Genomic DNA, 26,534 nt, shown 5'->3' on the forward strand with positions numbered 1-26,534 from the left:
AGCAACACAAATTGCTTGGGGATGGTTGAGTAGTGCTAGGGTGTCATTACACAGACACAAAGTGAACCTGTAGAGCTTCAGTTTCTTAATAAGATGTATCAAAAACAAACACATAAATATTGTTTTCAACATTTTTATTGCTTTCTTTTAGTAACACATTCATTTCTTGTTGCTGCTTTTCAATGTCTTTTAGTTGGGTCAGTATTTGACCCGTACATGTTATTATTTTCTTTTCAAATCTCCCTCTTCTTCTCTCTTCTTCTCTCTTTCAATCTCATGAGTTGAGTTGCAGATGAAGATTCTCCATCAGAGACAATAGTTCTTAGAATAGGTTTTCTGATTCCTCACATTCGTTAATTTATGGACTACACACATTCCAGTTCTCAGATGTATTAGAGTAATGAATAAAAAACCCTTAATATGATTGTTATTATTATTATCAGCCACATCATTTTACAACACGAGACCAATAGCCAGCAATCTTGCGTCAAATTTCACAATTATTTGGATTATTTGAATTGTATTTATTTGAAATGAATTAAACTGAACATGTACATGGATTTTAATTGAATACAGTTGAATTAAATGAGCAGGAAGCGGCAGGAAGCGACAAGAAGAGACAGGAAGGGACAGGAAAAGACAGGAAGGGACAGGGAGCGGCAGGAAGTGACAGGAAGCGACAAGAAGAGACAGGAAGGGACAGGAAGCGGTAGGAAGCGACAAGTAGAGACAGGAAGAGACAGGAAAAGACAGGAAGAGACAGGAAGCGACAGGAAGCGACAGGAAGCGACAGGAAGCGACAAGAAGAGACAGGAAGAGACAGGAAGCGGCAGGAAGCGACAGGAAGCGACAAGAAGAGACAGGAAGAGACAGGAAGCGGCAGGAAGCGACAGGAAGCGACAGGAAGAGAGGAAGAGACAGGAAGAGACAGGAAGCGACAGGAAGAGACAGGAAGAGACAGGAAGCGGCAGGAAGCGACAGGAAGCGACAAGAAGAGACAGGAAGAGACAAGAAGCGGCAGGAAGCGACAGGAAGCGACAAGAAGAGAGGAAGAGACAGGAAGCAGCAGGAAGCGACAGGAAGCGACAAGAAGAGATAGGAAGAGACAGGAAGCGGCAGGAAGCGACAAGAAGAGAGGAAGAGACAGGAAGGGACAGGAAGAGACAAGAAGAGACAGGAAGAGACAGGAAGGGACAGGAAGAGACAGGAAGGGACAGGAAGAGACAGGAAGCAACAAGAAGAGAAAGGAAGTGGCTGGAAGAGACAGGAAGCAACAGGAAGCGGCAGGAAGAGACAGGAAGAGACAGGTTGAAGAAAAAAAAAAGATTGGAGAAAAGAGAATCGAAAAGAAGTGAGGAAACAAGAAAAGGTGTGAGAGAGAAGGAACTATTTCAGTACGGCAGTGAGGAGATGCAAAACACTACAGATGGATAATTCATGTGTTCACCTTAATTCTCTTATTTTCACTCTGAACCCGTTTTTTAAAGAGAGGAGAGGATGTGGGTGGGAAATATGAAATGTGAACTCCAACACAAAAGGGGAAAGGAGAGGAGGGGAGAGGAGAAATTTGAAACTATTTGATAAACATCAGGTATAAATGAATCAGTCTCTATGCAGGTGGATTTGAGGTTTTCTGTCAGAAAGGAAAAAAGTGGTTCAGATAGGTAACATGGTCTCTCAGCCTATGAATCTCAACACAAGGGCCCTCCGCCTTGTGTTCTCTCCCCACTGCTGTGCTAACACCAAAGATTTTGTATCTCATTGTGAATCTCTGCAGATTTGTAAAGATGCAGATGACACAACAGCATGATAAGGAACGGTGAAGAGTCAGCCTCCAGGGCTGAGGTGGGACCTCAGTGGAGCTGTACAGAAAGAGCAATCAGATTTTAAATGTCGCCAAGAACAAATAATTAATCGACTCAGGGAGGGGTGATGGGGCTCAATGACGGAGGTATGTGACATCTCCTGTTTCCAGTTGAGCCTCGCCCAGTTAGAACAGTTAGAACACAAATATAGAAAACGGTTTGGGGTTTGAAAATGAAAATGTTTTTGCAGGATAATCGGTCACAGCGAGAAGCTGATATCATCTCCTGTACCTCTGTATTTACATGTTGACTCAACATGTTTGTCCTTGTTAAACACAAGCTAAAGAGACACACTGTAACTAACACTGCATGACAAGAACTGTTTGTTAATGAATGGGTATTTATACATTCATATTGTTTCATGACTACTGGTTTATTCATTATTAAAAGTCTCCCATAGCAGTGCTATGGAGCTGTTACTGTGAATGTCTGTTGCACAGGTGACACGATGTACAGTCCTGCTCATGGTTTCACATCGTTCACCTGACGGACAGCTGAAACACACCGATGCGTCAAAGACAGAGAAGAGTGCTATTCGCTTTGCAAATGGTTTATAAGGAAATGCATTCAACACACAATGAGTTTTAGCGAGTTACACTGAAACTTTTGTATATTTACAATAAAACTCCACAGAGTAGGGTTAGAGGAGTAGTTTGGGTTGTATGAGGTATTCTCCATAGTCAGCGTATTACCGACAGTAGATGGAGTTTGGAGAAACAGACAGATGTACCTTCACAGGAGCAAAGCGATGTACTGCTGTGGATGGAAACGCTACATTTAGAATATGCTCAATATATTTGGAGGACGCAATTAACCCGAGCTATTTTGGAGCACTCATTTGCATTATCTTTGGAGAGAACATTCACACACAGACAGTTTGCTTCTGGTCTGAACCCGGTCCCTTTCCTCTCAGCCCAATGCCTGAACTGCAGCACAGAGCGGTCTGCACAGCAGTCTACAGGGCAGGCACATTCAAGTCTCATGACTTTATTCTCATTCAATTACAACTTGAAGTAGTAATATTAAGAGAATAAAGGTAATAGTTTGTATTGATTGAATATAGAATGTCTGACAACCTTACTGCATTATATGCCATTATACTTTCACTTGTGGCCTGAATTTTGTGTTTTTCTTTATGTTCAGACCTTTTCCACCATAAATTGATGCAGAAACATTTCCCAGAATGCAGGACCACCAATGTCTAAAATGCATTGTGCTGCACATCGCTTTGCTCCTGTGATGGTTTCTCTTTATTGGGGCTGTGCCGACAGCCGTCTCCTGTAGTAATATACCGACTGTGGATAAGTAGCTCATACATCCACACCGCAGAGAATCCAAACTATCCCTCTCAGATGGTGCTGAGGACACTAGTCTTGTTTTCATTCAATTGTCAAAGTTTCATCAAATGTTGTCGTTTCCACAATGTCATACTTCAGAATGTTCATAAAAATAAGTGAATGGGAACACGGCTACTGTTATGACGTCAAAGGTTTCACACAAACAGTTCACCTGGTTATGTTAAGTTATGTTTATAAGTCATGTTCATCCTATATTTCATCACTCGGCATTCATTAAATGCTTATGAGGATATTCATCTTTTTTCTTTTACACAAAAGAGCCTTAAATGTTTTTGAAAGGATGACAAATAAAATAAATATAAATCAAAATGTTTAATTGAGACTATTCCAAAATACAGAACATGCAACAAGAAATATAAATCAAATTACCATCAACAGCAACATTTCTAAATGCCTACACGGATTCTTATTTGACCAGTTAGGTGTAGACAGGATGTACTCACTGTCCTCATGTTCTTTTATTCAAAATATAAAATGAAGTTCCCAAATCTTCCACATTTTATTGAGTTTTCACGTTTGTCTTTCAGGCTGATTTGGCCTCGCCCCCTTATTTACTGCTGGTAACCCGTCACCCTTTCCTTTTCAGCAGCAAGTTATTACAGCGGTCGATTTAACCATCAAAAGTATTTCTCCTAAACAATCCCATACAACTAAACTGCATTTTCAACGACATTTGAAGGGATTTTGTTTTTGATGCGTCACAAATGATTCTGCATAAGGAGGAGGTCAGGGTCGGACAAACACAGGACTTTCACCCAGGAGGCCGCTGTCTGTGTCCTTTGTGAAACCAAAAGTCAGCATTGACTTATTTTAGTTTACGTCTGTAACTTCAATAACACCACATACTAGCTATTTCATGCCAAACCATGATGTTTTACTACATTAATCAAGTCCTTTTGTTGTCTTTTAATTTACATTAACCGCATGTTTAAAGCTGAGACAGAAGTAGCTTCTTAACGTTAGCCGACGACTGTTGATGTAGCCTCCTGAAATGAAACCTGTCACTACAGCTAGCTAATTAAGCTAACGTTAGCTCCATGACAAAGTTGAAAACACCGTCTCCTGTTAACTTATTGAATGTTTCCAGTAGACTTCTTTTAAAAAGGAGAATCATAAAAGGGTCTTTTTTTTTAAAACATTGAATCCAAATGTGTCCGGCCAATGAAATACTCCTCAGCTTTGGATGTAAATCTAGCTTACCTCATTGTGTGGTATGCTAACACCAGAACATTAACCAACAGTTTAATCCATGGTTCACTGTTGGATGTGGTAACACATTTCCAACCACACCCATGGGAGAAGTTGGGTGTGGGTCAGAGGTAAAGCAGGCTTTCAACTTTCAACCAGAGAAGTCTGCAAAACACTTTTGTTCAGTTAGTATTCATGAGGTTCAGGTTTGGTGACTCTGGACTGGACTAAAAACAGTAAAGTCAGCACATTTGATAGACAACAGTTGTTGTTTTTTTTGTTTTTTTTTACATAAGATGAACTCTGCTGTCTGTATTATTCTGAGACAGTGATGTGCTCAGTTGTCCTCTCGCCCAGAGCTCTTCCTGTAGTTCATACGCTTAGCCTTCTTGAAGGGGATAAAGGCTGGGTTGGCCTCTTCCTTCTTCATCTTCTCCTTCTTCTCCTCCTCCTCCTCCTCCTCGTCCTCCTCCTCATATTTTTCTTTCTGCACCCGTTTCTTCTCCTCTGGCAGACCCACGGCTCCCTTCGTATCTTTTTCTTCATCTCTTTCGTCAGCTTTCTCGACACTCTGGTCTGTTCTCCTTCCTCCAGCCATCTCTTTCTCCCTGCCCTCCTCATCCTCGACCTTCTCCTCCAGATGACTGAGGCGTGTCGCCTTCTCTTTGCCTCCAACCGCTGACGGCTGATCAGCAGGTTGCTCCTTTGGCAGCGCGCTGGGTCTGGAGAAGACCACCTTCTGTTGGATGTTACAGGAGGTATCGCTCTTGCTCTCCTGAGGCTCCTTCCTCTGCTGCAGACTGGACAGGAATTGGTGAGCCGCCCTCCTGTTGTCCCGATCGCTAGTCTCTTCCACATCTTCTAGATTGTAGTGGGTCCATCGCTCAGGGTGCACCAGGAAGTCCGGGACTCCTTTCTTCTTTGCCGGTGTGGGGCAGCTGGACGTAGGCTGGCTCATCTTCCTCCTGGAACGTGGAGGCAGAGGCCGAGCAAACACTCCATCTGTGACGTGATCCTGGGGCAGAGAGGAGGAGGCCAGCCGGGCGACACTGTCCAGGCATTCAAAGATGCTGTGGCTGCGGTTTGAGAAAGCTGAGCCCCCTCCTCTCAGACTGAATGGAGTCTGAGCTTTGTGTCCAGCAGCTGGAACAGAAATCTCAACCTCGTCGTCGTCGTCGTCGTCGTCGTCATCGTCCAGCTCTGGGTCAAAGGGAGCACTGCTGGGTAGTTCTTCGGGCTCAGACTCATCACTGGCCGATAGCTCATCCACATCATCGCTGTTCAGCATCTCGCCGTGGTCCCCGCCATTTTTCTGATCACACATTTTAACAACAAGAAGACTCAGCAGCTCGCCTAAATCAAAAACCTGGTGAAAGAGAGGAAGAGGTCAAACCTGTGGCCTTCATCACACAGCACAAGGGTGAGAGTAAATTCTCTTAGTTGTAAGTGAAAAAATAAGCTTTTATTTCTGTGTGTGTGTGTGTGTGTGTGTGCACGGCCTAGTTAGTAGTTGTTACAATACCCTCCAATTTTGAATCAATGGGTTTTGGGGGCTTGCTTTGCTTAAGCAACACACCTGTGAGTATTGCAGCTTGTGATAGGCTGCATTAATGTGCAGTTGATACTGAAACAGGAAGCTATTCCTATTTAACTCTGCACACATTCGATGCTACGCTTCTGGTTTCTTTAACCAACGACTGGTGATAGTTTTGATCTCAGTGTACAAAACACGACGGTCATCATAAACAACATATACTGTAAAAAGACAATTCAAAAATATAAAGAAGTCCCCTCTAACAAATCAAGCTTCTATGGCCGGCGATCCGAACGACCGGCAGTGTATATGATCAAAAGCGACCAATATCAGAAGCCCCCATTCACAACAATTTAAATACATTTTAAGAATAGATGTATGTTATGATAATGAGATTTTAAAGATGGGTACCTCTCAGGCTGGGTCCTGAAACTCTGAAGAGAATGTGTGCATACTATGTTTGTGCTCCTGTTGTAGCGTCCATGTTGTCTCTGTTGGTCTGCAGACTCACTGGCTCGTTATGAAACTGAGGAAGCCAACTCACCACACAATCTGTGATTCAAAGCAAGAACATGAAATCATTTCAACAAATGATACACTGAAGAGATCTGAAGACGAGTTCCAGCTGAAATACACAGATTTTAAGTGACAGGTCTCAACGTTCACACTCGCACTTTGAGCTAACGGGGACGCGTAAGACAAGTAAAGACACCAACACTGTGCACAAGTAGGGACATCCCAATCAAGACTTGTTGTTGTTCTTTGGCCGAGTGCAGACACACAAATAGTTGGGTCAAAAGTTGAAAACATATTAGTTGTGTTTTGCCAATTCGGGTGTGAGAGCAGAGTCACTCAGCTCTGCACGAGTACACTGAGCTAGAGGAAGGGTCCGCTTTATTACAGCTGATACAACAATCCAAATATCAAAATATTCTACATTGTTTAACGTGGACTACGTCACATGTATTGTATCTTTATAACTCAACATTAAGTGCAATATCATGGACATGTTGGATGACCCGTGTACTCCCGACACATACCGAGACCTCAGAGTTGATATTGAAAATATGAATTCACCTCGACTGATCCTTCCCATTCGCTTTCTGTGACCCTGTACACACACGCGGGAGGTTTTAATTGCTTCGGTAAAATCTATGGAACGTGGAAATGATGGGTGCAATATCCCACGCGACAACATTATCATATCAAAAATGAATCTGTGAAACAGACGCCCGTCTGTGGAGCGGCGTGTTTCATTCTCATTAGCTGATAATCGGACAACGATTCGTTAGCATGCTAATGCTAACTGCTGTGATGATGTGCGTGGTTTTAAAGAGAAGTGCGTCGTGTGAGTTCGTCCGTACCTCGTGGCAGACACGCTGCGTTTTCGTTTCACAGACCTAACCTTCATATTAACATACATCAGGGTTTACCTCATTATTGTTGTCACGACCACGCCAGTGTCTCGCCTATAGCCAGGACACGTTCTTCTTCTAGCGTTACGCTTCAGGTTTCACCCAGACCGCCACTGCCTCCCAGCGGTTACAGGCTGTGGCTGCAACAATGATTGTGCGGGCAGCATGCAGCGCGATGCGCGTACGTTCTGATCTTAAAAACGAAAATACACATATACCACCGTTTATCCGTTTTTGTTGTCTGAATCCAAAAAATAAAATACCAGAGAACCAACGCCAACTAATGAGTCCATTTTGTTTTATGTAAATTCCTCTTTTGTTTTTTATTTTGAAGAGAGACGTAAAGAAAGACAGGTGCCCCGGAAGTTAGAATATTTCAAAATAAAAGTCAAGGCAATGTAATGACCGTATGAAAGAAATTCGTATTTACATTCCATGATGCTAGCACATACCAGAAGAAAAAGTAAATGAATGAATATAAATAAATAAATCAGTGTCTTTGTTAATTATCTATGTTATTGTTATTGTAATGCAGTTTATTTCATCTGATGTTTGATGGTTAATTTGCAACCTAGTAGTCTATTTACTTGTTATTTTTTTATGTAATTTAAGAACCAAACATACCTACATGAAAGAGTGAGCATGTGTTGATCATGAGGCAATAAATAATAACAACTGAAAAATGAAGAGACATTTGGTTTATTCTTATTAAACAGCCTTCAGTGGACCTTGCCTCAGTTAACACCCAGTCATAGCACCACCTGTGCTTCCCATGTTTACCTTCATTACTATATCATCACTGTCATCATCATCAACCTCTAACCCAGTGGTTCTCAACCTTTTTTCAGTGATGTACCCCCTGTGAAATGTGTTTTCAGCTAAGTGCCCCCTAACCAGCGAAAAGCATTTTTGGTTGAAAAAACATCATCAGTGTCTGATTTATTAAACTGTCAACACTGAAGATTGACCATACGAGCTATTGTATAAGACTGAAACATGGAGAGCAGAGCTACTCTCATATTTCTAAGATGTCTCACATGGTTTTATAAATGATTGTTGTTTAGCACTGTTAACTGTTTTTATCCGTATGTCTATCTCTGTGCATGTACATTTAGATAAGTCATATTTATTGTATGTGTACACACTTAGCGCTGATTCTGATTATATAATCAACAATATATTAATTGGGGTAGTTTGCTATTCCTGTAAAACTGAGCAGCGGGGCCATTGGGTTCCCCAGGTTACATGGCGGTCACTAACACATTTACATCAGCAGGTCACGGCCTCCCTTAGCTAAGAGCAGTAGCTCACATTTACTTCTGTATGATCCAGTGACATCTGCACACGTCTAGATTAGCAAAGAAAGACAATCTTTAGTATTTTCTAAATTCTGTATGTCGAGCACAAGTTAAACACTCCCCTAAAAGCAGAAACCTTCAGAATCAGTTGTTGCATGGCATTGTGATTACATTCCTGTATTTGACTTGTATTGCTGCATCTCAATTCTTCTGATTCTTCCGTCTGCAGTTTATCTGCTCACATGATTTCAATCATCACAGTGTTGGCTTACAAGAGCTGTTCCTAAACACAGCACTCTTCTGTCCAAACATGATTGCCATCGGTGAAGTTTTGTGGTCGGAGAGAGGACTGAATCCATCCTCAGTTTGAGTAGATTTCATTTTCTTTAATAAACTGTCACACGTCACAAAGACTATCAGCAGTAGATGTTACAGGCCCAGCCTTTCCCATAATAGATACAAATGAAATTCATGCCAGACTGTGAAGACATGCACATAGAAGAAGAACTAAGAAGAGATTACTAGAATCAGGTGACTTGTAAAGCTTCGAATGACTATTCATACCACTGTTAATACTGTTGTCTCTTGTGCAACAATACCGCTAACTGTTCATTTCACATTCTATATTTGACTTATTTACAAGTAGATGGTGATGCGAGAGAAAATCATCAGTGCTGACAATGTCTTCTTATAACATCAATCAGACATTTGAGTCTTTAAAAAGTTGTGGCAGATTATTGACAGCTTTGTCCAGCAGTACACTCACATCTGGGCACTGCAGAGTAAACTCCCTCTCTGCAGCTTCCTGGTCCTGTGCACTGTGGAAGCGGTTCATGTTGTGTTTGTTGGAGAAAAAAAAATTCTAATTTACTGATACACGTTTGACTATTTTGTGCTGCTACAAATTCCACTGGTGCATGTGCTCAGTTGTTTTGCTCCAATAATACCGTCATAGTTTGGTCCTCTACGGACAGGACAACCCAAAGGCCTCAAAAAGCATCCTGCGCATGCGGACGGCTCCCTCTTCCAATGGGCTCACAGGCGTTCAGACGTCAGATAGGGGGCGGGACTTCCTGCAGTTCTGTTCTCGATTGGCTGCGGCCCTTCAGACCGGGAATATTTTGAAAGTATGGGCGTGTGCAGCCCGTGATTCAGTTATGTTTGGGTGTTCGTCAAACTGACACAACTTCGTAACGCCACTTGCAGTTAGCACATTCACATTGACCGACTTACGTGGCGAACATATTAAGTAGTTCTTCTCAAATCTCCATGGAGCAAGAAGCACGGGAAAACCCGTCTGCTGGGACGAGGAACGCCGGGGACGAGATGTCGGACATCGTGGAGGTTGATTTTGAGTCCTACGTCAACGTTGAACTCGACATGGAAGAGAACAATCATATTTCTGAAGTGGGACACAATGTATCCAGTTCAACCCACGGTCCGTAATGTGTTTTGTCTTGTTCATGGATAAATACTTCTAATGCCAGCGGCTTTGCTTCGCTAACGTGGTTAGCTTGAGACATTTTCAGGTTCACGTTAACTGATATTGCCTCATGTTTAGCTTCTAGTGTTAGTTTGCTGGTCGGTGCGCGTTTAAACACTCGTTTAGACTATGTTATCTGTATTAACGTGACAGTAGCTGTCGTAGTAGTTTAATTTCGTATATTTTCTACCTCTAATCAGTGGTAGCAAACGCTGTTCAGTACTGGCTAACGTTAGTGTAAACTAGTAATGTAACTAACGTTAAATGAAACTACGTATTTCCTCCAGTTCTACCATTTGTTCGACATGATCCACAGATGTCCTAATGGCTGCATTACACCAACATGGAATCAGCTGACGATGGTTTCATTTGGCTAACGTCATCCTGACAAAGTGAGGGTGATAAAAGCGTTAGTATTATTAAAATGACATCTAGTGGCACTCGTCTGGCATCTATAGTGGCACTCATCCGGCAATATTTTCAATTGTAATGTTATACCCACCACTTGCAGGCCCCATGTCTCTCAGCTCAGCCACCCGTTCCACAGGCAGAGACTGGCCTCTGGAGGTGTGTGCTGTGCACTGCAATAAATCACATCTATCTATCTATCTATCTAGGACAGTCAACTATACAGCAGGTCACTGTGGCATTACAGATTAGCATAACTTCCGTTATGCTAAACGTTAGCTTTGTCAGTTGGTTCAGTTAGCGAGACAACAGTTACAGCTAACAGTTAGTGGGTGTGAATATTTAGTAACTTCTCTCTATGTAAGAAGTAGTTTGTAAGTGAAACCAGTTTTACTTTAGTAAATGTAAAACTCCACCGAGAGGACACTTGCAGTATGTATGAAGAGCTGCTGTTTAGACTCTCCAAAAATGGAGAAAAGAACTCCAATTCTCTACTTATTGTAATGCATACGTTCATCCCAACAGCTCTGCTTCAGAATGAAGATGAGAGTGCTGATGATGATGATGACGACGACAGTGGCACAGACCATTTTAACACGGAAAAGTCCGGGACTCAGCTGCAGAGATGTGAGCGCCCGGGAGGAGTGACTTCAAGTCTCCCAGACACCTTCCAGACCAGCCACCTGCTGTTCTATGAGCGGTTCAAAGCGTACCAGGACTACATGCTCGGTAACCACAGACATTCAGACGCGTAGACAAAGTCCTAATGATCATTCTGAGTCTTTCCGTTCCTGATCTCAGTCCCTGTGTATTTGTACGTATTTGTGTGTAGGAGACTGTAAGCCGTCCGAGGTAAAGGCCTTCACAGCAGACTACCTGGAGAAGGTGGTGGAGCCCTGTGATTGGTTGGCTTTGTGGTCTATTGGTGTCTTTGATGTCCTGGTGGAGGTGAGACCAACTTTCAGACATATTTCTGTAACTTTACCTTTTTATTTTCACTCCACTTGACCCTTCTATCTATCGTCACAGCAGAGACTATTTGCCTGTTTCTGAGGGTGTACCGGTGCTCGATATTTTGTGACTAAAATGTATATCAAGTTGATTAAATGATGCCACCCAGATGATGTAGGCAACAGGGCACAATAGGCCTACTCTCAGATTTCTTGACTGACCTGTAGTGATTCAGTTTATTCCAGAAAATGGAGGATGTGCTCCATGAAACTTTGTCAGTTGTTTGGCATTATTTTGGATAAACTATGTTACACAAAATAGTAACTGATAGAAGCATGCACTGATTTGCCTTTTTTTCAGCATTGTAGAAATATGCTCAATATTCAGATTGAAGACTTGAAAGTGGTTATAAATTCTTGACATCAGGCCATTGATTTGACACATGCAAGAAGTCACAGTTGAGCAGATGCCAAAATAAATCTGGAGGAAAAACAAGTTTGGTTGAACTTGTTTACAGTGAACAGCTGTTCATGATTTCAAATGTCAGTGCTGAAGAGCTTCTCCTGATTTCAGGTGTACGATCTGGACCTGAAGGATCTGAAGGCGTGTGTGAGGCTGGTGCTGCCTCTGCAGTGTGACACCAGAGGCTGTGAGCTCACCGAGGAGGCCATTGTGACTCTGCTGGAAGCCAATCAGCACCGACTCCCTCTGCAGGAGCTCCTGGTGGTCTACGAGCAGTCTGGGGACTTTGATCTGACCGCCCTCGCCCTCGAGCACCTCAGGTGGGACTCCTGAGTTGATCCTGTTCCTGGAGTTCACTTGTTGTGTGTCCACATTTTTGTAACAGTTCGATTAAGACTACTGGCCCATTGTCCTCTTCCTCACTTTCCTATTCAATCTGCAGGTTTTTCTACACGCATATCTGGAGGCAGTGGGAAGAGGAAGATGAAGACGATGACTTTGACTACTTTGTTCGTTGTGTGGAGCCTCGTCTCAGGCTGTGAGTACACTTTGGGTTTGAGTGATGTAGTATTTAAGAGTTGTTTCATTCCCATGAATCCTGCTTGAAAATATGTCTTCCTCTCAGCTATTACGACATCTTAGAAGACCGAGTCCCATTAGGCCTGGTGGCAGAGTACAAGTCCTTACTGGAAAACTGCTCCCAGTGCTTCCAGAAGTTCTCTGTTCTGTGCAGAGGCCTCAGAACCGACTCTGACACGGAGCTGGACAACGTGTCCATGGTGGAGAGCCTGAAGCTCTACGACCAGCTGGAGACGCTCAAACGCAAGCTGCACATCATCGAGAACCCCCTGTTGAGGTGAGAGATGAGTTGAGACCATCGCCACTAGTTCCTCTTTGTCTCTCTATCCGACCTTCCCTCAATCTCGTCATCGTCCTTACCTCATCGCCTCCTCCCCAGGTATGTGCTGGGCTACAAAGGTAATGCCAGTCAGCAGTGTGTGCAGAGCCGTGGGCTCAGAGCGTCGGGTATGAGGGTGGTCCATGTGGTCACAGACTCCTGCAGCACCATCCAGCTCCAGTCCCTCCTCAGTGACCGACTTCTGCATCTGTGTTCCTCTGAGGACACTGAGATTCAGGTCAGTACCACACCTGAGCCCTGACAGTGTCAGGAAGCTCCGCCCTAAACTCTACTGTACGAGGAAACACAGTTCAGGTGACTCTCCTAAGGGTGTGTGTGTGTGTAGTTCTCCAGAGACCCCGTGTCGGCGGTGGAAAGGTGCCATCAGGGTGACGTGGTCATTGTTCTCCCAGGAATCTACAGTGTCACCAGCTCCATCTTCCTACCAGACTCCATCACTATAGAAGGTCAGCAGCAGTTTCCTCTGACATCATCAGACGGAGGATCAGTTTTGAGACGGTAGTCTCAATCATTTAGTATCTCAGTCATCTGTATACAATCACCATGTTGTAAAATGTCTTCCCGGTCACATGGAGCCACAATGCAGGAACATGTGGACTTCTGCCATAGATGTTTTTTTCAATTGACCATTACTCAAGAAATGAGCATGAGAAAGACACAGACGGTCTTCAAGCAGTCAATTATGTCCATAAAAACCTGCAGATAGTGTGTAACATATTTTTGAACAGCATACCGATCGCGATACCCTGCCTTAAACAGTACAATACCCCATTTTATTACAAATACATAAAGAATGATAGTGTTCTAATACATAAGAGCCGTATTTATGAGTTGCGGCAAGTAAGTGTAGGGCTGTGTGTGTCAGAGGGAATATGGCTCTTAAATTCTTAGTTCTTAGTTGATGTAAAAAAAAACGGACACTCGCATACAGCCCTGTCCATGATGTACCTACACTCAGGGAGCGCAGAGCAACGTTTTAGTGAGCAGGCGGATGGAGGTGTGAGGTGTGAGGTGCCAGATTCATGAAGAAAAAGAGACGACAAACTGGTTTGTAACTAAGGTGTGATTAACGGGGCTCAGTGGGCGGACATGCCTCTACTCCAAACGCAGATTTAAGATTCTTTTAATAACCTCTTGGATCTGATAGCAAGTTAAATCGCATTAATATCTGCACATGAAAACATCGTCTATATGATATACGACCCCAATCGGCAATTGGAACAAGTCTCATAGACGGGAGTTTGGTTTTATTGCAGAGGACAGCAGCTAGACTGGTGAACAACTGCAGCTGATCCGTTTCCCTTGTGATAAATACACAGACACTCCGATATGTCTTGCTGTCACTGGACATTGTTGGTCAGCTGTGGATCGTATTTTCAGTCTCTTTGTGAATGTACACTGGCTTGCCTCACACCTTGAGGGACAAATAAAAGGAGTGAGAGTTGAATAGAGCTCTGTTAAAACCTGACGAGAGTGCAGTGCAATCTAACGCACGTCTTGACCCTAATTCTATACACTGATTGTGTTCATATGTCGTCTGTGTGTCAGGCTTCGGGCTCCCTGATGAGGTGGTTATTGAGAAGAAAAACAAGGGCGACTCATTTGTGGAGTCCACAGGAGCCGATGTCCGACTGTCCAACATCAAGTTCATCCAACACGATGCTATCGAGGGCATCATGTGTGAGTATACATGAATCCAGGCCCTCGGCCTCTGTGGTGGCTCCTCGTCATCAGCGACATTATTACTCCCATGTAGCTGTGTGACGTGGTGTAAAATAACTCTCTCTCTCTCTCCTGGTGGCGTTCTGTCAGGTGTGCGTCAGGGGACTCTGAACATGGAGAACTGTGTGCTGCAGTGTGAGACCACAGGAGTGATCGTCCGAACGTCAGCGCGCCTCACCATGAACATGTGTGACCTGTACGGCTCCAAGGTGAGAGCTGATGGATGCTGAGCACCGGCTCCACCTCAGTCGTTAAGCTCTTGTCTGTGAACAGCGTAATCTTCCACAACAAACTAGTTCCCCCATATCAACCTCATAGGTGATGATGTATCCGTGTTGTGTTCACAACTTATTCCACAGCAGCTTTAAACAATTGTGACTGAGATGGTTTACAGTGTAAAACTGAGGTTTCTATATGACCTCAAAGACGTTCAGTTGTTGTCTAAATGCAGTGATAAACGATAAGCTGATGTTGTCTGCTCAGTTTACAGAGAGCCTACTTTGTTTAACGGGACTATATGTGGTCATGTTGCTGTGTGCAGGGGGCTGGTGTGGAGATTTACCCTGGCAGTGTTTGCAGTCTGGTTGGTAACGGTATCCATCACTGCAAGGACGGGATCCTCATCAAGGTGAGAACATTCAGTCGGTCTTCAGGGTTCGTACCAAAAACTCACCAAGAAAACAGTCAAGTTTAGAAAATGATGTTTAGTTTAATTGAAATCAAGTGAATTACATGAACATTTCTGGTGTCAGCTGAAAACATCCGTCTCCTTTTTAGTCCCGTTTCTAAGTGCAGTGCCGTCCTCCTGCTTTGTCATTACATGTGGAAAATGTTGGTGTCTGTGTGCGCAGGACTTTGCTGATGAACTTGACGTGATGCCGTCGATCACCATGGAGAACAACGTGATTCACAACAACGCAGGCTACGGGGTGATTCTAGTGAAGTCCAACAACGGGGAACAGCGCGACGTTGCTCTGGACCCAAGTGAAGGTAGGGTGGAGCTCACTCGGTCAGACTAGAACAGCCGCAGCACAGAATCGATGTTGATCAGACCTTTTTGTTCCCAGAAGGCCCTGCTGGACCGACAGCTGTAGACCAACAGCAGGGAGGCGTTACTGATCCAACGAACTCAACCAGTAACGGTTCAGCAGACGTCCAGCCGGAGTCGGCAGAGAACAACAGCACGGACTGTGACGTAGCCTCCGCCTCAGGCAGGAAGTTGCACTTTATTCGCCAGATAAGCAGAAACAAGGAGACGTCCTGCAGCCGAGCCGTCCAGGACCTGATGGACCACCAGATCTTCGTCTCCATTCAGGGAAACCAGTTCAGACGCAATGGCATGGGCGACCTCGGCACCTTTTTCTACTGAAGGTCAACTCCAGACTGGCCGGCCGGCGACACACTCACAACTGTCGCGCGTCTTTTAACATCGTTTATTTGAGGAGCGCTTTGTGCTTTTAGATTTCTTTTGTCATGAAATAAATGTTGCCGATTCACAGCAGAGACGACGACGACGACGACGTTCCTGTGTAGGAAGTGTGTTGTGATCCGTTATGATGCCTCCGGCTTTGACTCTGACTTCTACCGGTTTGAACTTTCACAAAAGCTTTTATCTTATTTATTCCTTTGGGCTCCTGATGTGAAATGTCTTTAATTTTTTTTTTACTGCATTATTTGTTTGAAATCCACTCGTCACTTTGAGTTTTGATGTTTCCACTTCAGATCTAATAAATGTATCTTTTTAAGGTGGTGGTTTGAAAGCAGTGCACAGTTTGTAATGAGTAATGAGTTCACACAAATATTAGTTTCCTTTGTTCATGAGTTTTCACATAGTGCCTCGGCTGTTTTTAAAAGTTAGATGTATTTTATTGTCAAGTCATCAGGTTGACTGCAGAAGAGCTTTTAGATTGACTAATGATACAGTTGAGTCTTAAACTGTTACTTCAGTAAATTGTGAATATAATGAATGTCTTACAGATTAAAAGGTATCTGTTGAAACCTCTGGTGGTGCAGTATGATGACTCATTCTTTATGTGCTGTGGACTGGAGTCATACATTTAATGATTTTAAACTTCAACGACTCGCGTTTGACTTAATGTCCTCGGTGGTAATGTACAAACGTCACTTTATTTCTGGAGGTTCAGCAGCTGAGACTTCTGTATCTCTGGCCAGACGGCAGCAGGGTGAACAGACTGTTGCTGGCTGGTTTTGTCTTTTAATACCTTTGAGCTCTCTGCAGGCTCCTCTTGTCACCAGTAGCACTGATGCTCTGGTTTTAATCCCCCGCTGTGGAGCCTCCTGTCCTGAGCCGTGCACGTCCCATGTCAGTTTGTAATGATTCCAGCCAGGATGCTTTCTATTGCTGTCTATATACTATATAACTATATATTTCACTTCTTTTATCACTAATAGTGTTCAATCTATCTAATACAGCAGTTTGGCATCATTTTGAGAGCCTGGGCCATAACCTGTACATAAAAGTATAATAAAACTGCTATATGTGCTGCTTCCAAAATCAGAATTGACGTTGGCTGACCTCAGCTGACCTTGATTTCTCAGGCATACTTCACTTTATCAAAGCCAATTGTTTTTTTTAAAAGGACTGCTGACATGTGATATGATTTGGGAGAGTTTAGGTCTGCTTCTGCATCATTTTAAATCAAAAGTGCTTTTTAGGCAAAGAAAGCACTTTTATTAGCTAATAAAAGTGCTGTGTCTGTGTTGAGAGACAGAGGGCAATAGCTTGATGGGGAGGTTGAGTCTTTATTGGGTTTTAGTAAGAGAGATGCGAGCAGTGTTCATGTCGATTGGAAGTTTGGATTTTTGTTTAATTTCAGCTGTTAATCTGTAGAAAACTGGGACTGAGAATTCCAAAAGTGTTTATTGAACTCAGCAGGGAAGCCATCAGGTCCTGGTGATGTTTATTACTGTATTCAAAATGTTTGTGTCCGTGTAGGAGGAGTTTTCTTGTTTGTGTTTATTCAGTTGTACTTTGTATTTCCGTAGATCATTTGGACTCTTGTGTTGTTGGATTACATGCGTTGATGCTCTCTAGTTCACGTATGTTTGCTGTTGGTTGTCTTTTTCTTGTATACGAGTGGTCATGTGGTGGCACAAAGCCAGAATAAACAAACATCCGAGGGTGAAGAACATCATTTACACCAGACACCAGCAAAAAATGTGTCGGTTAGGGCTGAATTCATCAGACAATGTCAATGAGGCTTGGTTGTGACTAAATTACAGCCCGGCCACGTAAACGTGTTGTCGACGGTTCAATGTCGTATCTGTCCCTACAGCTGCTGCACGATCCACTTTGTTCACCAGCTAGTCTCTCACCGTGTCGGTTTGTTGTTGAGTAAGCAGTGTACTGTGGCTAGGAGAGCGGCGACAGGGAACCAAAACACAGTTAAGTTGTGGGTCAGACAGATAAAGAGAGGAGAGTCTAAGAACTGTGTGGAGCTGATCTGCAGTCAGGTGACGACTTCCACATTACATGTTGCTACAGTGGGTTCGATGGCTGAGGACATGTGAAAGAAATGAAGGGGACCAATGTTGGCAGCACGTTCTGCTATACCTGGTTGCCCGTGACATCGGCAGACTTTAACATTCATCTGGTAGAAATAGACTAAAAATGAAGAGGAAATAATGTGTACATCATCTTTTATAAAAAGGCACAGCACATCATTTTCATTTATTCTTCATCTGTTCAGAAGCAGAGAGAGAAAAAGAAAAAAAACAATTCTAGCTCCAGCAGTATTTGGAGGTTTGAATGAAGCCCGAAGCAGCAGAGCCACATGGAAGTACTTTATATTTGAAGAGACATCCTGTAGTTTTCTGAAGCTGGAAACTAACAAACATCCAGTGACACTTGGACTGACGTTTGATTTCAGTTTGCAAAAAACAGGCGTTTGGCAGTTCAACAGATGGCCTGATTCATGACTTCTCCTCGTGTAAGCCTCAGCTCACACTGACACCAGTGGACAGAAGGACTGCACACGTCAAATCCTAAGTAATCAACTGTATTCCAAAACAAACAAAACATTTTTTAATTTCCTCTGATTGAATTACACAATCACTTTCAGATGTGCGTCTCTGCATAACCAGTGTTCACCTTTGTTAACAGGACACCAGTTCACTGCTGGCTGTGTTAACCACAATATATATATTACACATAGAAACAGTTCAGGCAGTTTATGAGTGCAACAATTATCAAATTCATTTCACATAAGGCAAGGTGTCGTATGTTTTTAAAGCAAAGCGGCCGAGTGCCATTTATCTACAGGTCATTATCAAAATATTGCTTCATCTGTCAAATAAAAATATTCTCAGTTGTCTTGCTGAGCGAGCGTTGAGCTCCATAGAAAGTCTGGAGAACGTCCTGTGAAATGATGAAGAGTAAGATAAAGTGTTGGAAATGTTGACAGGAAACGGTCCGCAGGTAAAAGTCTCATTGGTCGTCGTCGTCGTCCTGGTTAGCGCTCAGGTGACTCTCCTGCACCTCCAGCTCCTCAGCACTCACCATGGCAGGGCTGATGGCAGCGTATCTGGTCCCGTGGAACTGACGCAAGTGAATCTGTGCGTGAAAGAAAACAAACAGGCAGCATCATAAAAAAACCCCGTCAACTCAAGTCAATAAACACCACACGTCAAACACACGAAACATGACGAAAGCAGCTGGTTTCTGAGAACAGGCCGGCCCTGCTGTTCTGAAGTGGATCTCTGAGTTCTCTCCATCAGCATTGCATTATGAAGAAACGAGCCGAACTGATTTTAAAGGCTGCATTAAAGTAAAGTGATGTCATTTCTGAACTCTGCAGACTGTTCTAGCTGTTCCATTATTTGTCTTTACCCACTTAGTCATTATATCATCATCATCTCTGATGATTATTTATCAGAAATATCCTTGTGTAAATATTCCCTACAATATCGTCTCAATATCCATATCAAGGGATTTGGTAAAAAATATTGTGATTTTCTCCATATTGTCCAGCCCTACAACAAGATACACTATGTGTGACAATAAAGTGCCAGAGAGAATGCATCCTCAATCAGTGATCACCAGGAGGATCACCAGGAGGATCACCCGTAGGGATCACCAGGAGGGATCACCAGGAGGATCACCCGTAGGGATCACCAGGAGGATCACCAGGAGGGATCACCAGGAGGATCACCCGTAGGATCACCAGGAGGATCACCAGGAGGGATCACCAGGAGGATCACCAGGAGGGATCAACCGTAGGGATCACCAGGAGGATCACCCGTAGGATCACCAGGAGGATCACCAGGAGGGATCACCAGGAGGATCACCAGGAGGGATCACCCGTAGGGATCACCAGGAGGGATCACCCGTAGGATCACCAGGAGGATCACCAGGAGGATCACCCGTAGGGATCACCATGAGTCATGGTTTCATGGTGAAGGATGAACCAGAGCTTACCTGTATGTAGAGGTTGACTTCAGCACTCCTGCACAGGTAAGGGAAGTTTCCTCCCGTCTTCAGATGAGCTCGTCTGGCGTTGGGATACAGTTTATACATCTCCTCCTTCGCCTCCAGCGACAGAGCGCTCTGATCAAACACCTCAACACCATTCACAGAGGAAACATGTCCGTCAGGTTATTGGAGCAGAAATATATATATGAATGGACTCCTGATGGAGAGAGACGCTTTTAAACTTACATCTATAATGGTCACAGCAACATCTTTTATTTTGTGCGGCTCCACGTAGGAGTTCTGGCAGTTGAGTGTTAGCCGCGATGCTAACTCACTTTGGTTCAGACTCTCCAACTACAGGACACACAACACATGGAGGGCAGAGGTTAACATTCAAACACAAAGACATCACATATCTGTACTTCAGGGAACAAAACGGATAAAAGGAAAAGTCAAACACTCATTTTATTTATTTCCAAAAGTCAGAGGAGAAGATGGATATCAATGTCTGCAGTTTAAGGCTACTTTTCATTTGTCTGAAATGTTATTTCTTCACTTGTGTCTTTTCCTTCCACTGAAGATGTGAGGAGTGAAGAAACGCCTTTTTAGAGAAACAAGACGTCCTTTTCAGTTTCTGAAGACAACGACACAGCAGGATCACATCCGGATCACAGTAGGGCTGAACAATTCATTGAAATGTAATCAAACTAGCTAAGAAGAAGAGGGGGGGGGGGAGTCCTGTGGAGGCTGAGGACAGAAGAGAAAGACTTACTAAAGCCTTCCAAAAGTTCCATCGCACTGCTGTAGGTCCTCTTCTTCAAATAGGTACCTGGAGCCTGTGTTCAAGTCCATCAGTCACCTCCACACGCAGTCGTAGAACTAGAAGTTATAGTGCAGAACAAGGCTACCAGCCTCTGTCTAGTGTTCTCCAACATTTTCAGTGACTTTTTGACCTGCTGTGCATTCAAGGCAGGGAACATGGAAGCTGCCACATGGAGGCAGCACAGCATTTGAAGCAGGAGCCATGAAGCAGAAGGACAAAGAGGGAGGTGAGCGGACCTTGGTGTCATGCATGGATCTACAGGTTGCTCGTGCTCTGCACCAAGCTGCACACATCCACCCTCTAAACCAAGCTCCGCCTCCATAACTTCGCTATCTTTGACATCACGATACGTGACGCATGTTATGCCGGTCCCGCCACCGGGTCGGCGTTGTCAGCTGTATGAGAGCAGTGCAGCGGCAATGAGCTAGCCAATAGGACACAGAGCTTCCATCACATGATGGGTATGAAGTAGTACTCTATAACTAACATTCACACACTGCAGGAACAGCCTGCGGGAGCAATTTGGGGCTAGCCATGGACTAGTGGAGCCGGGGATCAAACCGAAGAACGACCATGCTCTACCACTGAGCCACAGTCCCTGAACAGGCTTTCATGCTTCTGGAAAAATGTTTTTTGGATATACAGGTTTATCCATTTAGTCCACCTACCCTGTCAACCATGAAGTCGATTGCGTCTGCCATTTTAGGATCCACGGGCCCTTTAGCAAAGTTCCCCAGAACTATCTTCTTCAACATGAAAGCTGGCATCAACCAGAAACTGTGGAGGGACACGGAAAAGGAAACATTAATAATGAATTTGAACACGGGGAGGAAAGCGTGCTATGGGAACGTTAGAAAGCACCTGTTTGATGTCCACGTCTGATTAAAGATGGAGGTATCACTGAATGAATTACATAGGACCAGTGAGTGCACTCTGGGAGACTTGTGTGTGCACTCTGCAAACTTCTGAGCCAAGAATCCACCCAGAGATGCACCGAACAGATGGACCTGAAGGTTGCGACAGAGAGTCATCATTAGATGGAGAGCCGGAGTGTAGAAAGGGTGATCAGGTAACATGCCGCACATCTACTGAATAACAGAACCGTTCCTTTACTCTCCATGGCTCGCTTGTTTTTGCACAGTCAGCCTCTCTGCTGCTCGTCAAAAAGATGCGGTTGAATCTTGATCAGGCGATCATATATGAATCGCTTACTCGCGGATAAAGAAAACACTCAGGTCTGAAGCTAAAGGAAAAACACAGACTTACTTTATCCAACTGCAGGTGATCGAGAAGCTTCCTGAAGCCGTCACAGAACTCCATGAGATCCCAGTACACCGGATACTGCAGCTGGAAACCACACAGACTATACATTTACATAATTGCAGACTCATCCTATAATAAGTGTCAGGCTGATATGGCAATTAATTAGTTGATTAATCAATTAAGTCTAGTGACAGAAACTTAATCTGTTTCAATCCTGCCAAATATTCTCTGGTACAAGATAGACATGTTCCCCTGTTCGGACGGAGAAAGCAATGAGCAGATGAATCAATAATGAATAGAACCATTGGTGGCAGAAATATGAAGCTGCAGTGTGTTTCCAGTGCCGGGCTCACCGAGATGACCCTGTAGCCCCATCCTGTCAGAGCCAGCACCTGCTGGAAGAACACCTCAGCTGTCCCACTGACCGGTGGGAAGAGGATGATGGGACACCTGATGCTCTTTGGGCCGGCATCATACAGCGACCACACCTTACTGTCATCATCGTCGACAATAATCTGGTGGAGACGGAAACACAAGGTGAGAAAAATACATCCGGCAAACTAACCATGAGCCTTATGTTTCTTTACAAAGGAGTTCAACCAGGCTGTATAAAATATGGACCTATTTGACTTAAAGACTAAAGATGGAGACCATAGACTGAATACAAGGAGTTCCTTATTCTCTGACATGTTTACGATTATTGAGAGGAAATATCACGGCTTTACTGTTTTGAAGATTATCAAACTGAATATTCCCAATAGGCCTAATGAACAAAAAATATGTATTATCATCATTAACTAACTATATTCTTTACTTTGTTATTAATCATCTATAGTGGTTATTTGCATAAAAACAATCATTTTTACTGAATGGAGCTCGGCTCTGTCCTTGATAACCACAGCTGTTAGCCGTTAGCTTTCCTCCTGCTCATTCAACACAGATGTGTTGTTCACGATGAAACGTTAGCGTTATAAGAGCAGCGACTAGAAAGCATCAATGCCGCTTTACAGATTTTTACTTGATCTAAGCCAATAACGGTCATCAGTAAAACTATTTTGCACACTATGATGGTTGAACTGTGTAATTATAATCTGCGGTTCACATGACTCCCTGCTCAGTTTCTATCCAACATGCTCCCACGCTGTCGATTTAAAGACATTGTTAGTGGATATAAGGCTGGAGTGTCGGTTCCCTGTGACGTTCCTACAGCTCTTCTGCTCAATGCTTCAGGTGAGTGGCAGCACTCACACACACACAATACAAACCCGTGCACACATGTGTTGTGTGACCTGACTCAATTGGTTCTGTAATCCCTCTCTTTTCTATGGACTTGACATTTTCATGTACTATTAAGTAACTGTGCAGAACATGGGGTGAGCAAACACACTTGTACAATGTTCACTGCTTAAATTGTGGGAAATATAATGTGCTCATAAAGGCAAACTACCCGATGTAACAGACAACGTGCTGTCTGACACGCCCACCGCGGAAGAAAAACATTCTACTCTGGTGAGGCACGTCTGTTCTGAGAGGCACGCTACGCTAAACTAGCTTAGCAGGAAAACAACAGCAGCACGCGCGCTACCAACTCTCCCCACAGCGTTTAGCTGTTCCCTACCGATTCAAACAGGGCTAACGGTATATTTCTACTCTGGAGCAGAAAACCAGGCTGTACGAACATGCTTAATGTTATTGAGCCCCGTGACACTACTCCTCCACGAGCCCATTTCTCCAGACCATAATGTCTGCTTTGGTAAGGAAAACTAAAGCCCAAACAGAGTTCTTCAGACAAAAAGCTACTTGACTGTAATCTCACTACTGAATGGGAGGAGCCATGTTCTTCAGACACGCCCCCTTGAGTCTCACCAGCGAGGATTTGGCATTTCTGTATTGAAAATGTACCGAACGTAAACCGAGAATTTTGTGAACCGTTACACCCCTAATATACATTGTGTATTACATTTATACACAATGTTTCACAGGAACCGTTTATAATTAATTGACCATTCTATTGTCTTTCTTGATATTGTCTCAGTATGACACAGAGTTGAGAAAACTTGAAACAAAACACACACAGTGTGACTCATGATACTGACACAGTCACAACAGTCACGCTGAAATATTAAGGTTCATCATCATTTTTCAAGTCTGTCCATATGAACATTGAAAGAGTTTTTTCTTGTGTGAGTGCTGCTGTTAAAGCAGACTGAGCCGTAGAAGTCCACAAGCTACACGGCTACACTTCTGATCTCCACCTCTGGACCAATGAATCATCTCGTACTTATGTTTTTGTTGGTCCAATCTGGTCCGTCTCTCATTGGTCTGTGTTTTATATTGCATTCCCTTTCTGACCTAATTCTTTGAAATTGTTCCATGAGTGAAGCACTTTGTAATTGTGTGTTTTAAAAAGTACTACATAAATAAAGCTTAAATTTACTTACAAACAGGAGTTCAGTAGTCACCAGAAACACTCTTGCTACAGTAGTGGATCAGCTTAGCCATCAGCTGATCTATTGTGTTTAAATCTGGTTTATTTCTCATTGGTACTCAAGCTGAGCAGCTCAGTTTGGAGGATTTTATTTTTGCTCAGGCCAGGTTGAATTCTTGAGATTAAAATCCTGGTATTTCCTAGGAACTCTCACCAAAACCTGCTCCCTTTTCCCAGGAAAATACCAGCGGGATGCTGGACCCGAGCATGTGTACTAACATACTGAAGGCTGTCATTCGTAATGAAACAAAGAAGCCTCATTACACTTTCAGAGATCTAGTTCAACCTTAACCTGCGGTTATTGTGGTGATCAACCTTTTCAGCAGCAATCTTCCAATGAATGTTACAAGTAAACAAGTACAGCCTGAGAATATGTTTCACACACTGTGAGACGTAAACACTGGAGAGAGGACTTGCTGAAAGCAGACGATTGAATGATTCTGTCGTGTTTTTGTTCTTTCAAAAGCAATTGTTGCCAAGTTGTTCAACATTTAGCCACACAATCAAATGAACAGCTTTTTTTCTTCTCTTCACTAATTTAACTACACTGAAATGTTGTTGCTATTCAAAGTTTTAATTGGTTACAAAGTCACAGCGCTGTGATAACTGTTCTTATAAATGATGATGTTTTACATTTATTATGACATTATCCAAAAGGCCTGGTGGGGATTCTTGCTATTTGTTTCATTACTGTAGCTCTGCTTTTGAATTTGCATCATTAAACTTATCAAACACAAGACCCACAAATGTATTATGTTGTAGTCATGATGATCTGAACACATTTCTTTCCAGCACCTCAAGACAAATGCAATAATGCCATTGAGGTTAAATGTTGCATAACTGTCCAGACTGAGAAAATCAGCATCCCTCCTCCCACTACGGACTCTAACACACATCAAGTATCAGTCCCACCAGCCACTTTAATGCTGGACACAAACGCCTTTTCTAAATGGACATTTTTAAAATGATGCTGATTGGGGAGGTTTGAAGCTATTATTGTCAACCCAAACCTCATGGGACAGACACACATTATATGATAATGTATCATGCACAGCTCTGTAATCACCAAGAGAACACTGAAATAAACACATCAGGTAGAATAATAACACTGGTCTGGTGTGCATTATGAATGCACCCTCTTGTCTGATGACTTGGGGATATTTCTTGTTTCAAAGCGTTTGTAACATTTCACGTTGTGGGTCACTGAACTTGTTGTCCTGAGTTAAGCAGTGGGCCCACGGGTTGTGGAACACCATCACAGATTAGAAATCAGGAGGTACTCACTCTTTTCAGGGGCACTGTGCTTCTGAACCAGTTGTAGTCAGGAGACACTTTAATCTCCTCCATCTGAGGACACATTGAGAGATCAAACATTCAGGAAACAGAGTGACTCCAACAGCTAACGTTAAACCACTTCCCGAATTCAACTGTTACCATAGAGTGCGACAAGCTGTAATATTAGCTTAACAGCTAACGTGCGCAACTGTGCGCATCAACGTAAGTGTGTGGCCGTTTGCACACGTTACGGTGAGAAGTCAATGATCGAATATAACGTTATTTACTGTGCCACTACGATATCTGGGTACTGTTACCGTGTTCGCTGTGGATGTTAGTCACCGTGTCCGAGGAATTTTATCCATATCTAGGTAGCATTTTCTCCGGCTGAGTGCCTGGTCATATGACTCCAGCTCCAGACACTTCCGCAAAGCCTCTGCCACCGCCCACCGCCCACCGCAACGCACGAGGGCACGCTGATTGGACTATGACGTCATTATGTCACGTTTGTATTTGATGACAGCAAATGCCGTGTTAACGGTGTTTACGCGTTTATATGTTCATATTGAACGTCTGAAGGCGGCTTCTTCGTCAGTTTCTGAGGGGAAAGCCTACATAGCATCATAGCAAACGACAGCTAGATGGCAGTAA

The 26,534-nt window shown here is 43.5% G+C and overlaps 4 protein-coding genes across 6 annotated transcripts in view; 1 reads left to right on the forward strand and 3 right to left on the reverse strand.

Moving 5' to 3' along the window:
- LOC306702447 (hatching enzyme 1.2-like) overlaps positions 1 to 26,534 on the reverse strand; it is a 219,633-nt gene that overhangs the window by 70,781 nt on the left and 122,318 nt on the right. The gene's annotated exons all lie outside the window — the stretch shown is intronic.
- Positions 3,521 to 7,452, reverse strand: tssc4 (tumor suppressing subtransferable candidate 4). Of its 2 annotated transcripts, none has more exons than XM_079176488.1 (3): positions 7,379 to 7,452; positions 6,357 to 6,497; positions 3,521 to 5,777 (listed from the first exon to the last, which is right to left on the reverse strand). In XM_079176488.1, exon 3 carries the CDS (start codon positions 5,733 to 5,735, stop codon positions 4,749 to 4,751), a length of 987 nt encoding a protein of 328 aa, XP_079032614.1. In that variant the 5' UTR covers positions 5,736 to 5,777; positions 6,357 to 6,497; positions 7,379 to 7,452; the 3' UTR covers positions 3,521 to 4,748. The 2 variants fall into 2 exon arrangements, with proteins under 2 accessions (XP_079032614.1, XP_079032615.1); XM_079176489.1 differs by lacking the exon at positions 7,379 to 7,452 and adding an exon at positions 7,023 to 7,093.
- On the forward strand, positions 9,873 to 16,607 carry shcbp1 (SHC SH2-domain binding protein 1). 2 transcript variants are annotated; one of them, XM_079161596.1, is made up of 13 exons: positions 9,873 to 10,096; positions 11,075 to 11,278; positions 11,382 to 11,497; positions 12,074 to 12,282; positions 12,405 to 12,500; positions 12,588 to 12,818; positions 12,921 to 13,098; positions 13,207 to 13,327; positions 14,430 to 14,561; positions 14,694 to 14,812; positions 15,145 to 15,231; positions 15,455 to 15,593; positions 15,671 to 16,607. In XM_079161596.1, the coding sequence occupies exons 1-13, from the start codon at positions 9,928 to 9,930 to the stop codon at positions 15,970 to 15,972; spliced, it is 2,103 nt and encodes a 700-aa protein (XP_079017722.1). In that variant the 5' UTR covers positions 9,873 to 9,927; the 3' UTR covers positions 15,973 to 16,607. The 2 variants fall into 2 exon arrangements, with proteins under 2 accessions (XP_079017722.1, XP_079017723.1); XM_079161597.1 differs by having other exon boundaries at positions 15,674 to 16,607.
- On the reverse strand, positions 18,269 to 26,312 carry spg21 (SPG21 abhydrolase domain containing, maspardin). Its single transcript, XM_079162551.1, has 9 exons — positions 26,201 to 26,312; positions 25,893 to 25,955; positions 22,474 to 22,635; positions 22,124 to 22,204; positions 21,719 to 21,864; positions 21,526 to 21,634; positions 20,281 to 20,388; positions 20,041 to 20,181; positions 18,269 to 19,176 (listed from the first exon to the last, which is right to left on the reverse strand). The coding sequence occupies exons 2-9, from the start codon at positions 25,953 to 25,955 to the stop codon at positions 19,051 to 19,053; spliced, it is 936 nt and encodes a 311-aa protein (XP_079018677.1). The 5' UTR covers positions 26,201 to 26,312; the 3' UTR covers positions 18,269 to 19,050.

The sequence above is a fragment of the Pholis gunnellus genome (genome assembly GCF_910591455.1).
Source record: "Pholis gunnellus genome assembly, chromosome: 1".
Classification (NCBI taxonomy): domain Eukaryota; kingdom Metazoa; phylum Chordata; class Actinopteri; order Perciformes; family Pholidae; genus Pholis; species Pholis gunnellus.

What these genes read in the sequence shown, in the direction of transcription:
- tssc4 (XM_079176488.1), bottom strand. Translation starts at nt 5,735, where the DNA reads ATGTGTGATCAGAAAAATGGCGGGGACCACGGCGAGATGCTGAACAGC.
- shcbp1 (XM_079161596.1), top strand. Translation starts at nt 9,928, where the DNA reads ATGGAGCAAGAAGCACGGGAAAACCCGTCTGCTGGGACGAGGAACGCC. An exon ending in TCTTTGATGTCCTGGTGGAG is followed by an intron (nt 11,498 to 12,073) that starts GTGAGACCAACT and finishes TCCTGATTTCAG; the next exon opens with GTGTACGATCTGGACCTGAA. An exon ending in TGCTATCGAGGGCATCATGT is followed by an intron (nt 14,562 to 14,693) that starts GTGAGTATACAT and finishes GCGTTCTGTCAG; the next exon opens with GTGTGCGTCAGGGGACTCTG.
- spg21 (XM_079162551.1), bottom strand. Translation starts at nt 25,955, where the DNA reads ATGGAGGAGATTAAAGTGTCTCCTGACTACAACTGGTTCAGAAGCACA. An exon ending in GGGGCTACAGGGTCATCTCG is followed by an intron (nt 22,205 to 22,473) that starts GTGAGCCCGGCA and finishes TGTGGTTTCCAG; the next exon opens with CTGCAGTATCCGGTGTACTG. An exon ending in TCGACTTCATGGTTGACAGG is followed by an intron (nt 20,389 to 21,525) that starts GTAGGTGGACTA and finishes TGTGTCCTGTAG; the next exon opens with TTGGAGAGTCTGAACCAAAG.